Here is a 14058-nt window from a genome sequence, read left to right as displayed (position 1 = left end):
CATCTCACATGGTATAGGAAGACACAGGGTTTACAAAAAGCAGTGCCAGTCCACCACACAGTGTTCAGTTTATTGGGTTGCGTTGTATTCAAACGATGAATCCACCTTGATTCAGTTTGAAGAAGAATCTTGTTGCTGTCACCTCCACGTTTTAGTGGAGGGATGTGATCAATTAGGATGAAACACAAATCATTCACTGTATGGCCAGCTTCTAAAAAGTGTCTAGCCACAGGTTGGTCACTTGTCTTATTCTTCAGGGCTATCCTAATAGCTGACCTATGATTTGCAAGTCTTGTCCTAGCATCGTCAGTCGTTTTTTCCGACATAGAAACGACCGCAACAGCAATTGAGAAGGTATACCACGTGTGTTGTAGTACACGTGATGAAATGTCTAATCTTGAACCTCCTATTGGTGTGGGGATGGGCAAATGTTGTGCCAGATAACATGGAACTGCAGGTTGTACAGCCCGTACACCTATAACAGCCATTCTTCTTATTCGGCGTGGTCGTCGCCATGGTGCGTGGCTGTGTGTATACCCTACGCTCTGATATAGAGTATGCTTGGCGGTTCTCCGGTCAGTAAGATGTTTCAATTGTCAGGTAGGAAGCCATCTCAATGGCATAATATGCTACAAGATTATAAAAATTGTATTGGCGATGTTATAAACCGCTACTGGGTTGATGCAATGATATGTTTTGTTACTTTGAGGCCCTTTAACACTGTTTTATAGCATTAAGCTTAGAATATGAAGCATGTATAATGTTTAATTAGCAATGAAGATTCCCTATACTGTTGGATTATTTTAGTAATATAGTGTTTTGTCACCATTTTCACAACCACTGATTAACTCTGAATGCCTTTTAACATTGCATATTGATTTGTCACTTATAATACTGACACTTTGTTTAGGTGGTTGCCATGACTGCATTTTGGCGTTTTTTTTGTCTTAATTGGGGGAGGGGTTATTACTTTGTTTGCACTATAAATGTGTTGCCATCACACTTTGTCCGAGGAAGGGGATACACTATCTCCGAAACGTTACAATAAATGTGTGATACATACATACATACATACGATATAAAAAAAAAAGTCTACACACCCCTGTTAAAATGTCAGGTTTCTGTGATATAAAAAAATGAGACAAAGAAATTATTTCAGAACTTTTTCCACCTTTAATGTGACCTATAAACTGTACAACTCAATTCAAAAACAAACTGAAATCTTTTAGGTAGAGGGAAGAAAAAAAAATATAAAAAAATATGGTTGCATAAGTGTGCACACCCTTAAACTAATACTTTGTTGAAGCACCTTTTGATTTTATTACAGCACTCAGTCTTTTGGGGTATGAGTCTATCAGCATGGCACATTTTGACTTGGCAAGATTTGCAAAAACACTCCAAATATGTCAGATTGCGAGGGCATCTCCTGTGCACAGCCCTCTTCAGATCACCCCACAGATTTTCGGATTCAGGTCTGGGCTCTGGCTGGGCCATTCCAAAACTTTAATCTTCTTCTGGTGAAGCCATTCCATTGTTGATTTGGATGTATGCTTTGGGTCGTTGTCATGCAGAAAGATGAAGTTCCTCTTCATGTTCAACTTTCTAGCAGAAGCCTGAAGGTCTTGTGCCAATATTGACTGGTATTTGGAACTGTTCATAATTCCCTCTAGCTTAACTAAGGCCCCAGTTCCAGCTGAAGAAAAACAGCCCCAAAGCATGATGCTGCCAACACCATGCTTCACTGCGGGTATGGTGTTCTTTTGGTGATGTGTAGTGTTTTTGCGCCAAACATCTTTTGGAATTATGGCCAAAAAGTTCAACCTTAGTTTCATCAGACCATAACACCTTTTCCCACATGCTTTTGGGAGACTTCAGATTTGTTTTTGCAAAATGTAGCCTGGCTTGGATGTTTTTCCCGAGTCCCAGTGTTACAGTGTAGATATTCGCATTGTTTGAGTCTGACCAGGTGACAAACACAGAAGCTGGTAATTCTAAGGGATGACTTCCTCCAGCTAATTGTGCCAAATTAATTCTCTCTGGGCAAGTAGAGCTGATGTGCCCCAGTTTAAAAAAAAAAAAACCTGCGGGGGGGCAGAGCCTACACTCAAAGTGGAAGGCACGTCTTGGTGAAGGCTCTAGGAGTTAACAGATATTTACAAGTTACTAGCAGCAAACTAATAATAATTTGAACATCTAAGCAGGTTTACATCCCTGAGTTTCAACAGACTATTTGACTGTGTTCTGCCTATGTTCTTTGAGTCAGCTACACTGCAGACCTGAACACAGGCCTAGAAGCCATCTTGCAACCAGGCAGTGATGAGCAAAAGAAGTGAATCCTATGCAGGTTATGAAGTGCAGGTGTGGGGCTGCCGTAAAATACCCCCTCCCCCCCCCGTATACCGAGGTTACGATATCCTATAATAGGATAACAATTTTCACTTTTGTGAACAGCTTACTATTCAGTACAGCATAAACTGAACGACACTAGGAAAGGACTGTGAGGGAAATCAATAGGGGAAGAGTGTCCTTATACTAAGATGGCGAACGCCACTCAACTCCTCCTAAGCGAAATAGAAGACATACTGAACGACCACTTTCACCGGCTATGTACGCTCATTGAAACCCATCGTTGGCTACTAAAAACCTACAATCCAACCTGCAGGAACCGGCTTCTGACACACAAGTTGCAGATAACTCTATAGTTGTCTCTGGGTGCTCCTCCGGAGAACGAACAAACTGAGCAGAGACCTAGTTGGGGGATGCATTAGAGAGCCGAGGCACTCTCAGCATCAAACACGGTATCTGAGTTGCAGACACCACTCACAACTTACATGATGAGCCAGATTGTGGAGACCCATGGTGACTACACTGTGGAGTCTACCCAGTCTGGTGATACAGACTGCACAACAGAGCAGGCAAAAGTAATTTATTCCCACAAGATATTGTGGCCAGTCACTGGGCTCCTACCCCTTAGTGATCAAGGGTATAATCAGCAATGGACACAGGATGCCGCGCAGAGTGACATCCTCCAAGAACCATCATGCAAAATACAGCCTGCAGCCTGGGCCTCTGAGATTAGGCTCCTCTTTTGGTCCGGGACTTTGCATCTACCAACCTTCCTACGGTATTCTCTCAAGCGAGGCACACTTTTCACTCCTGTTCAGGAATATATTGCAGCTCATGAGACAGGGCTGGAGTGGGTTAAATTTTTCTAATGCAGAGGTAGGTGGTTGCTTTGAGACTTAGATACTGTCACCATAACGCAGTCTCTGAAACAGACAGCTCAACCTCCTACTTAATGGTGTTCCCTACAAGATTTTCTATTGGGACTTTACACATATACCCCGGAGTGAACTGGACTTTGTGCTTTAAGGGCAACCCTATGCTGGTCTGTAAGTCCTCATCACCTGTTTTCCCAGTGACTTTAGATATGAAGACAATGTCTGAAATTAGATAGTCACCCCCTGTTTACTCAAGATCTCTTATTTTGAAATTGTTGTCTGGCCATAATTTTGTTAATCCAATAATTTAATTTTGTTCAAAACACATAATAGAGTCTAAGAATTGACAGAAGATTGGTGGCAGGAACATCATGTGTTCCGAGAGGATGATGTTCAACACCCACTAGCTACACTCTTACCTTATATATATTGGGGCACATTCATGTCAGTGTAGTTATTTTCATGGGTTTCACCATCTCCAATACGGACACATTCTTTGCCAACACTCTAGCTCACTTAGGCTCGACGTGTATATAGCAGTATTTAATTTTCACAAATCTGGCCAGCAGCAGTTGTAGAATTAAAGATTATTATACTTGTGCCATAATAGTCATATTGAGAATTCACATAGGATATATAACAAATACACTAGCCACTATTCTCTTGTTAATTTGTATTGATATGTTTTATGCTTATGTTTGCCTGTATTGATAGTCCATGATCATTTCATTGAGGTTCCCAGTTTATATCTATCATTGTATAAATACTCCAGTAGTAGGTTTTCATGGAACAAATTTCCCTATCAGCCTATTAAATGTACAAATGCTAAGATCCTCAATTGTATCACTACTAAAATGGAAGTTTTATTTTATGTGGTGTATATCCCTACTCCAATAACACTCTTCTTAAAACCAGCTAATCCAGGTATAGTGTTAAACCAGGTTGCCTACGGCCGAGGCAACATGAAAGTAGTTTATATATAATATATCCGAACAAAGATGACCTGTTAGTATTTTAATGAGTAATGAGGCTGCCGATGGTACTGATTTTCAGCTCCCCTTTTTTGCCATTAAATAATGATAATTATAGACTAATTTGCTTATAAATATGTATTCGATGAGTTGTAAACGGATATGACATTTCCCAAAAGGTTTTATGCTTGTACTCAAAGAACCAGGGGAGGTCTCTAACCCTGTTTTAAACCCCCTATTGGTCAAGTTTAACCTGTGTATATAGGTTCAGAAGTGATTGATATAGCCCATCAGTGGTCCTAATCTCCTAGCACGCTAATTAAAGATTAAACAAAGACAGTATTAGGAAATATACGCCGTCTACAACAATGTGCTGTCAGATTTGTAGCTTTAGATTTACCAAGTTTCTTATTTCAAAAGGTCCAAGAGTGACCGCTTGTATCACTATCTTTCCTCCCCTGTGTCATTCAAACTTCATTGAGCCCATGAGTGGCTCTATGTAGATATGGAGGAAGTTAGTTTATATAAAATGAGGTTTCATCAACATGCTTACTAAAGTTAATTATTTTTCAGTACTTTGTTTTTCAGATATGTCAGAAAAAAGGTAATGAAAATTATCTTTATGTGCATTTTGTATCCATAATGTAATCATTCCGGTTGTGCCTTTACCTGATCTTGATTTCTGTTTATTTTTCATTTATTGTACTCGCTAAAAAAAAAAAAAAAAAAAAAAAAAAAAAAACACACCTGCGGTTATCTTCCATGCCCAGAAATGGCACTAGGTCCACCTCTCCCTCAGGAAGCTGAAGCAAAAGATGGTACAAAAAGCTTGGTGATGGGGTGTTGTACAGTAATACCATTCCAAGTTGGATGCCTGATTAGCAAAGGCTTTTTTCCTATTCACTGGTGATCGGTTACAGGCCAGCTGACCCGCTTCCAATGGATTTGGAGTATATATGTATAATCTCATCTGAGGTTTACATGATGAAATTCTGAACTCTGCAGAGCAGTACTTCAGACAGTTACACTGCAGTTGTCAAAAACTTGAAAACAGCATTTTGGCAGTGAGTCAGAGGGCTAAGTTATAGAGTATATTCATAAGAATGGATGAATTAAAATCCATCAAAAATATTTTTCTGATTCCAGATTGGATTATACGAATTGGAAACTTTACCATTGTCGTGATCAAACTCTGGAGGCAGTTCTGCAAAAGCCTACAGTCCAGAGATAATTTGCCCACAGATCCTTTGGCAGCTGCTACTGTCTGCAAGTCTAATCAAAGCTGCACAGAAATACATTCAGATCCCTCTCTTTATCTAAAGCAGGGAATTTCTCTGCATGTGGTCCAAGGAGTCTCCAGATTCATTAACAGGTCAGGCAGTTGCTCAAGTCGTGCCGCAGCTAATACTCTCTCTCACCTTGGCTTTCTGCTGCCTCTCTTCTCAGCCTGGCGTTCCACTGCTGCAGCCTGCTGTTCCTGGTAGTTAAGTAACCGTATCCTTAAGTTTGGGTCTGCTGAGCCAACATGCCCTTACACAGTCTGCAAATAATATTCCAAGGGATCTCCAAATCTTAATGAATCTGGGCCCACAGCTGCATGTACCTCTCCTGAAGTCAAGCCTCTCCTGTGTTGGAGGCTTCACTGCATTGCTCTGTCTGGCATGTGTGGTCATAATTTATTAAAAGCTTGAATAAGTCCAACTATAGTTTTTCCCCAGGACGCTATTCATCTGTCCTGGCACAAAGTTGAAAAGTTTCCTTGGACTTCTGCTGATATGCCTCCATAGAAAAAAAAAAAATTATGAAAGAAAAACAGAATAAGGAGGGAAACATTTGCAATGTGTGACTGTATGATGTACAAAAATATCACCACCGCTAGCCATCAGTTTGTGATGTACAGGCTTTTTACAACCCTGCAACAATCACCAGTTTGTCACAGAAAGGGTTAACTAACCCTTTTCACCTCAACCAGTTTGTCACAATCTATCCACTCCAGGCAAATCTGTGACTTAGTTCAGTGGGTGCAAGGGTTAAACACTCTAGTCTGTACTAAACCTAGAAATATGTCTAAACACACCTTTAATGCCACTCACACTAAACCAACTCTAGGCAGCCACAAAAAAATCTTAAGGAAAAACCCAGACCAACAGACTAAAAATCCCAAAACATTTCCCTTTCATCCTATAACTTATTTATTCTTTGTTAAAGGGACAGTTCACCCAAAAATGTTCTCCCCTTTAAATTGTTCCCAATGATTAATTTTACCTGCTGGAGTGTTTTAAATTGTTTACAAGTAGCTCCTTTACCCCTAATTTGTCATTTTAAATAGCTGATTTAGCCTGTGGTATCCCAACCTATACTGAAAGTTTCTATACTGGAGTATATGCTATTGGATAGCATATGTATACACAGCCAGCAGAAGAGATTACACTCTCAGTGGGGGGCATGATAGTTAAGTAATAAAATTATAATTTTCCATTGTTCTCTCTAAGTATTGAGCTTTGGTTTTCTAGACAAATATAAGATAAGGAAGCAAGTCTGTGTACATAAAAGTGATAACATAATGAGATCTGATATTACCTGAAGCTCAACCCATTGTAATAGGCTGTGGTTTTAAAGCACAAAACCAGCTACTTCATATACAAAAATAAACCTGAAAATGCAATTTCTCATAATTTTATACTCTGCAGCTGGTATAACAAGTAATTGATAATACATTAATATAATTTTTTTTTTACAGTGTACTGTCCCTTTAAATTATCTGCTCAACACGATTGCGCTCTCAGCAGCCGTTTCCTACTCAGTTACAACTCTAGTATGTAATGATAATTTAGCCTGTCAGTCCAAGGCTGATACTTTCCCTCCTTTTTCAGCAGACCATAAGATTAGTACATTTAATTCACATTCCCTCTGATGCCATGTATTTATACAGCAATTGGCGAGTTGATAAACAGATATTCACCTTTTCCAATTCATAATAAATGATAGAAGCTACAGTTCATGCTTATGCTCCAAAGTTATGTTTTATATTGGTTTATGGTCAGCTGACTCTTAAATCAACCCCCCACTAACTTTAGTCCTCCGGTATTCTTTTGATTTTACCCGGAGACTTAATATGCGGTTTATCTTGCAAATACTGCAGTTAATTCAGTGAAATTGCATACTTATTATGTTTACACATAGCATGGTTTAAGCCGTCTTTATACTATTTACTGCATACTTTATGAGCACCAGTATATCTTCATTTAATAAAAAAGACACTATCCTATCTACACATTCCATATAGAATATGTCCTATTTCCTGACGTATTTTAAGTGGAATGTTATTTCTATTTTGTACATACATACACAATTTAAACCATTGCCACACTAAGCATTGTATACGTTATGAGCACACACACACACATATATATATATATATACATATACATATATATATATATATATATATATATATATATATACACACACGCTAATATAAGCTATCTTATTTACATGTCATGTGTAGGGTATATCTGTCATGTGCTATCCAAAACTTTAAACGGTATGCTGAGAATCAGAAGTGGTCACATACACATATCTAAACCAAACCTTGTATGTATATGTTAGATTGGTTACCTATGGCCACTTAATGAGTTAATGACTGATATTTTTGCGTAGGTAGAATATCCCATTGACATACTGCAGTCAATAAGATTTTGTATTGGATAGTCTGCTCATCTGGCTAGCACATTTCTTTTGTGTGTATGACACACTTGTAACCTTGTATTGTATTGTTATAAAACCTCAAAATTATATATATATATATATATATATATATATATATATATATATATATATATATATATATATATATATATATATATATATATATATATATATATATATAAAGAAAAAAAAGAAAGATACCAAGAGAAAGAAGAAAATGTAATATTAGTACATTAGAAAGTTGCATGCTCTATCTGAATTATGAAAGTTTAAATTTGACTTGACAATTCCTTTCATGATAAAGTGCCAGTTTTTTAAAAAAAAACTTAACAGGGCACTTTCATTCATGAAAATTTACATTGCACGGATTTTACAAATACCCTCTCCTGAAACACCGGATCGCCGATCCCCCCGTCTGTTTCTTCCTGCTGTACTAACACAGCAATGACTAAACCGGCTTCCTCCAATCATGTTGTGGCCTCACCAGATGAACGCTCCTGGGGGGGAAGCCATGGAGCGAGAGCGACGGTCTGGTGTTTCAGGAGAAGGTATTTGTAAAATCCAGTGCAATGTAAAACTTTCATGAATGAAAGTGTCCCTGTTTAATTGTTTTTATAAAAACCGGGTACTTTATCATGAAAGTTGACATTCAACTTAAGCAGTAAGCACATAGAAAATCTCACTAAAATGGACAATGCAGAGGTAGGGGATATACAAACACAGAAAATCCCGCTCAGGAGCTGGCTGTTTCCTGACTGGGACCAACAATTCTTTTCAGCTCCCAAAAGAAACTTTAAACAAACACAAAGTTAAACAACAAATAGCAGAAAAATGACATGATCTAATGAATTACAGCGTCATTTTTACACAATATATTCACTTTAACAGTGACTCCCAAGGCAGCGTGCACTCTGAAATGTTACAACTATTTTAAGTAATTATGCAGGGTTAACTGTGCAGAAAGCATGTATATCATCTATTTATGTAGAGTTAGAACATAAAAAGTCATACACAAAACACAGTCCCAAGGATAGTTCAGCAGAGGCTACAACTAGTATCTGCACACCAGCTGGCTCTTTGTTTTCACTTCATGAAGTTGTTCTGTGCTGCCCCCAAATGAACCTGAAGTGCACGCCTACTTCTATACGGTCATGTATTGCAGCACACAACTTGTTTCTTTCCTGCAAACTAGTGACCTCCTTGGCCATTCTGCGGATACTGAGCAGATACAGTCATACTACACCCTTGGAACGCTTTTTAAGATTAATACCAATAATCTCATAATCCAGCACAGCTAAATGACACTAACTGACAGAGCCATAAAACAAACACACATAAAAAAAATATATATATATATATATATATATATATATATATATATATATATATATATATATATATATATATATATATATATATATATATATATATACACACACACACATACATATATATATATATATTATTTTAAGTACACACTGGTGATACAAGAAATACTGTATTTTATAGAAGAGGTCGGCAAAAGTTAAATAGCAATGAAAACAAATAGAAAAAATATAAATGTAAGACACAAAAATGAGGATTAAAAGTAAAACGTTAAATCTGATGGGGTATGATCAAAGGGGAAAAAAATGAACAGAATATGGGCAGAAAGCATTAACTCTTTGATTGCCAGAAAAGTATCACATGATTGCATCCCTCTCCAGCAGCCAAAGTGTTAAACCTCAACCAGACGCTTTTATATAAATATAAAATACATATCAACTGTTTAATTTAGTGTAAATCGGATTACATGTTTGCAAAACCATTTTTCTGATCTCATGTCAGTTATTCTGTTGGACCATGTGTAGGTTTTGTTGGGCAATATTATAATAACTGCTGCTAGTACATTTTCCTAATTGAAGGGAGGGCCTGTGTGTGTTTAAGTTGAGAACAGGACAGTGTCAAGTCTACTGGCAAGGTGTGCCTGTGCAAAAACTAGTTCGTGCAGTATTTTGGAGGTTTGTACTTCTCCGTACACAGAGGATTTTTTTTTAAAAAAAGGATTTGTCTGTAAGATCTTTGTCTGAAGAGTCATTGAAGATATTCTATCTTACTGCTGTCGCCCCAGCTGCCAGTGAGGGCGCTTTGCCGGCTTCTGCACACTGACACAAAAACAAAACAAGAACTTTTGTTCTCTGAAAGATTTTAGACAGCAGCCTTCTCCCAAGTGTGCCCACTGAATACTCCCACCTGCTGTAGCCACATTATATACAAACTCACTTTCTGTGCCCAAAGCGAGTACCCACGTTCCCACATTATATCTAAAGAATACACACCTGACATACCCCATTGTGGTTACATAAATCCACGTTTCTCACACACACACACCATCCATACCTGCTGTGCCACTACACACATATATGCACCCATCATGCATGGGCACCAGGGGTGCCCACAAAATGCCTTTATTGTATTTAGACCTGCTGTGGCCACATACAAATTCATGTGTACACACACCTAACATGTTCAGCACTACCTAGTATCCTAATACAATGAGAACTACTACATACATTTTATTCTCCTAACAAAAAATGGTATAAACACATGCCAAGCAACTAAACTCAGTTATCCAACACCACATCACTTTACAACCACCATTTCAAGCTCATCTTAGGTGGCCATTCCTTTGGGGTGTAAGTTCTTCGAACCAGGACCCAACTTACACCGTCACCTCAGTTGCTGTAAATATATATATATATATATATATATATATATATATATATATATATATATATACACACACACTCTATTCAGCACTATCCATTCTGTTTGTAATGTTAAAAAAAATATATATGAAAAAGAAAAAGGACTTTTTGATAAACCTTCCCTTGGGTCAAACACTTTCTAATACAGTGTGTTAACCGCCTGTACACCGAAATAAACTGATGTTAACCCCTTATCTGCCGTCTGGGACTTGTGGCACAATGCGTAAACTGCACGGCCTATGTTGTAGCTCTCACTGGTAAACAAGGGGTTAAGAGACTCCCCTCACCTGTGCCGGCTCCTTACTGGCCCGGACCAGACTCTTATTGGACCGGGTACGAGAAGAAATGAACCTCTCATTTTGGCCTTTCAACGAACTGCGCCGGGTCTTCACCATTGTTCCCTCCGGCCGAGGTCCAGCTAGTTTACTGTATGCCTCCAGTCAGTGCCCTCTTCCCACCGGGGCAGCGCCACTGTATCTCCCGGCACCCCCCTCTAATCAGGCGCAGCCATCGGCCGCCATTTCCCTTTCTCTGCTCAACCAGACGAATATGTTTCTTCCACCCGCCGTTAGGTGGCGCTCCAAGAGCGCGCTCTCCTCTATCACTATTATTGCTTCAACAACATGACCGGACATAAAGGGCTCTCGGCGCCATGTTTGAATTGGGAAAATAACCATGTGTGTTTGAACTGGAAAATTATTTTTCAATGATATCTAGATTATAGGGTTATCTCCGTCATTCTTGAACATTTACTATGCTCTCTAGAAGTAGTTTGCACATTTTAAAGACCAACCATTTTCTCTCAATTATGCCATGTTTTGATTAAACTGTAGTTTGTATTTTTATATTATTATTTTATAGTAGGTATTATGATTGTTAAGCTTTAACAAATATAGTAAACAGATTAAAGGGACACGAAACCCAACATCATTTTCCCAAACTCAGATAGAGCATTTAATTTAAAATAACTTTACAATTTTCTTATATTATTACATTTGTTTCATTCTCTTGGTATCTTTTATTGAAGAAATAACAACGCACTTCGGGAACTAGCTGAACAAATCAGATGAGCTTTTGACAAGAGCCATATACTGAATATGCAGCCACCCATCTGCAGCTAACTCCCTGTGATACATTACTGCTCCATAGCTTACCTAGGTTTTCTTTTCAACAAAGTATACCAGGAGAGGAAAGCAAATTAAATTAACATACACCTTTTACCTATTATTTTTTTTTATGCAGTGTTATTGCCATAGACCAGTGGTTCCCAAACCTATGGTACGCGTACCCCTGGGGGTACGCGTAGGACCGGTTGGGGGTACGTAAATTTATTATTGGTAATGGCGGAATTTTCCTGCCTTAACCACCAAGCGCTACTGATTTTGCATGCTGCAGCTATTGGTGGCACAGTGTAAATGCGCGCTACACGTTACTCGGGATGTTGTGCACTGTGGGCAGGGTGCAGGCTGGCTGAGGCTATACTTAGTGTGCACTGTGTGCAGAACCGCCGGCACGCACCCACCCCGTTCCGACCCAAAAAAACACTGACGTGTGCTTATTGTGCTGGCCTCTGCTCTGGGGCAGGAGTACAGTCAGTGCGCCGCCGTGCGCGGGTGGTTGCAGGCTGGCACTGTCTGGCAGCAAGCAAAATTGTATATATATATATATATATATATATATATATATATATATATATATATACACACACACACACATATATATATATGCACTTACACTAACTGTATTCAAAAACTAGGGTGCTAAGAAGCAGGTAGATAGTAGATGTTGAACAGTACTCACTGGTCTTGAAATATATTCAAACTTGAGTTTTATTTACAGTGACGTTTCCGGGTATTCAACCCTTCATCAGGCGTTTCAGGGTATTCAACCCTTCATCAGACCAATCATTGGTCTAATGAAGGGGTGAATACCCTGAAACGTCACTGCAAATAAAACTCAAGTTTGAATATATTTCAAAACCAGTGAGTGCTTTGTTCCACGTCTACTATATATATATATATATATATATATATATATATATATATATATATATATATATATATATATATAGTGGACTAGGGATATTACCGGTAAACCGGGTAAGCTATAATATATATAATATATATATATATATATAATCTCTCTGTCAGGCTCACTCTCTGTATTCATAGCTAAATTCCCTATTACAGTTCCTAGATCCTGTATGACAATTTCAGACTTATATCTGGCTGATACCATTTTAAAACAAGCTCACATTTATCAATAAGTCCTCTTTTTTATTGTCCCCAGCAAGCACCACTTATGACTCGTATGGACTTGGCCCTATCTACTGTATGTCTATACTTCTGTTATGTTTTGTGTATCTTTCATTGAACTCCCAATATGACTGAAGAACATGCTGTCTCATGCAATTATTAAATAATAATATAATAATGTTCTGCTTTGTTTCCAGTAGAACTGAAAAAAATATCTATCATGTATCAGAAAATACTGAACATCTCTATTTAAAGGGACACTGAACCCAATTTTTTTCTGTCGTGATTCAGATAGAGCATGCAATTTTATACAGCTTTCTAATTTACTCCTATTATCAAATTTTCTTCATTCTCTTGGTATGTTTATTTGAAAAGCAAGAATGTAAGTTTAGATGCCGGCCCATTTTTGGTGAACAAACTGGGTTGTCCTTGCTGATTGGACAGCACCAATATACAAGTATCCATGGTTCTGAACAAACAATTTGCTGGCTCCTTAGCTTTTTCAAATAAAGATAGCAAGAGAACAAAGAAAAATTGATAATAGGAGTAAATTAGAAAAATGCTTAAAATTGCATGCTCTATCTGAATCATGAAAAAAAAAATTGGGTTCAGTGTCCCTTTAAGACATTCTCCAATTATCTTGGATAGACATACTTTTTTGTGCCAATCACATTTCAGTCCTTAAATTATTTTTAAATGTAAAATTTAAAATGAAAGAGAATACATTCCCATTCCCATCTGGAATAAGCACATTATATATATATATATATATATATATATATATATATATACTACATAGAACCAAGGTGTGTACTAAATGCACTCCGACTGACAAACTTCAACTTGCTAGGGTGCTATAACAAGGTATGCAGGATTTCAAAGAATTAAGCACTCACTGGACTGCAGACATCAGTGACAAATCCAAACTTTATTGTGTCACAATAAAGTTTGGATTTGTAACTGATGTCTGCATTCCAGTGAGTGCTTAATTCTTTGAAATCATATATATATATATATATATATATATATATATATATATATATATATATATATATATATATATGTATATATATCAGTGATGTGCAGTCACTAGAGGCAGGTGAGGCAGTGCTTCACCTCTCATATGGGCAAAAATATATATATTTTTTTATTGGCT

The 14058-nt window shown here is 37.8% G+C and overlaps 1 protein-coding gene across 1 annotated transcript in view; it reads right to left on the bottom strand.

Annotated features, from left to right (window-relative positions):
* ATAD2B (ATPase family AAA domain containing 2B) overlaps nucleotides 1-11176 on the bottom strand; it is an 823789-nt gene extending 812613 nt beyond the window's left edge. Inside the window, exon 1 of the mRNA XM_053711168.1 lies at nucleotides 10935-11176. Within this exon, the coding sequence (XP_053567143.1) occupies nucleotides 10935-11042 (108 nt within the window). The 5' untranslated portion in view covers nucleotides 11043-11176. The remainder of the gene's footprint in view (nucleotides 1-10934) is intronic.
* Nucleotides 11177-14058: the final 2882 nt, after the last annotated feature.

Source organism: Bombina bombina, chromosome 4 (genome assembly GCF_027579735.1).
Source record: "Bombina bombina isolate aBomBom1 chromosome 4, aBomBom1.pri, whole genome shotgun sequence".
Taxonomy (NCBI): domain Eukaryota; kingdom Metazoa; phylum Chordata; class Amphibia; order Anura; family Bombinatoridae; genus Bombina; species Bombina bombina.
The sequence above is the reverse complement of the archived record's forward strand: the minus strand, read 5'-3'. Positions and strand labels throughout refer to the sequence as shown.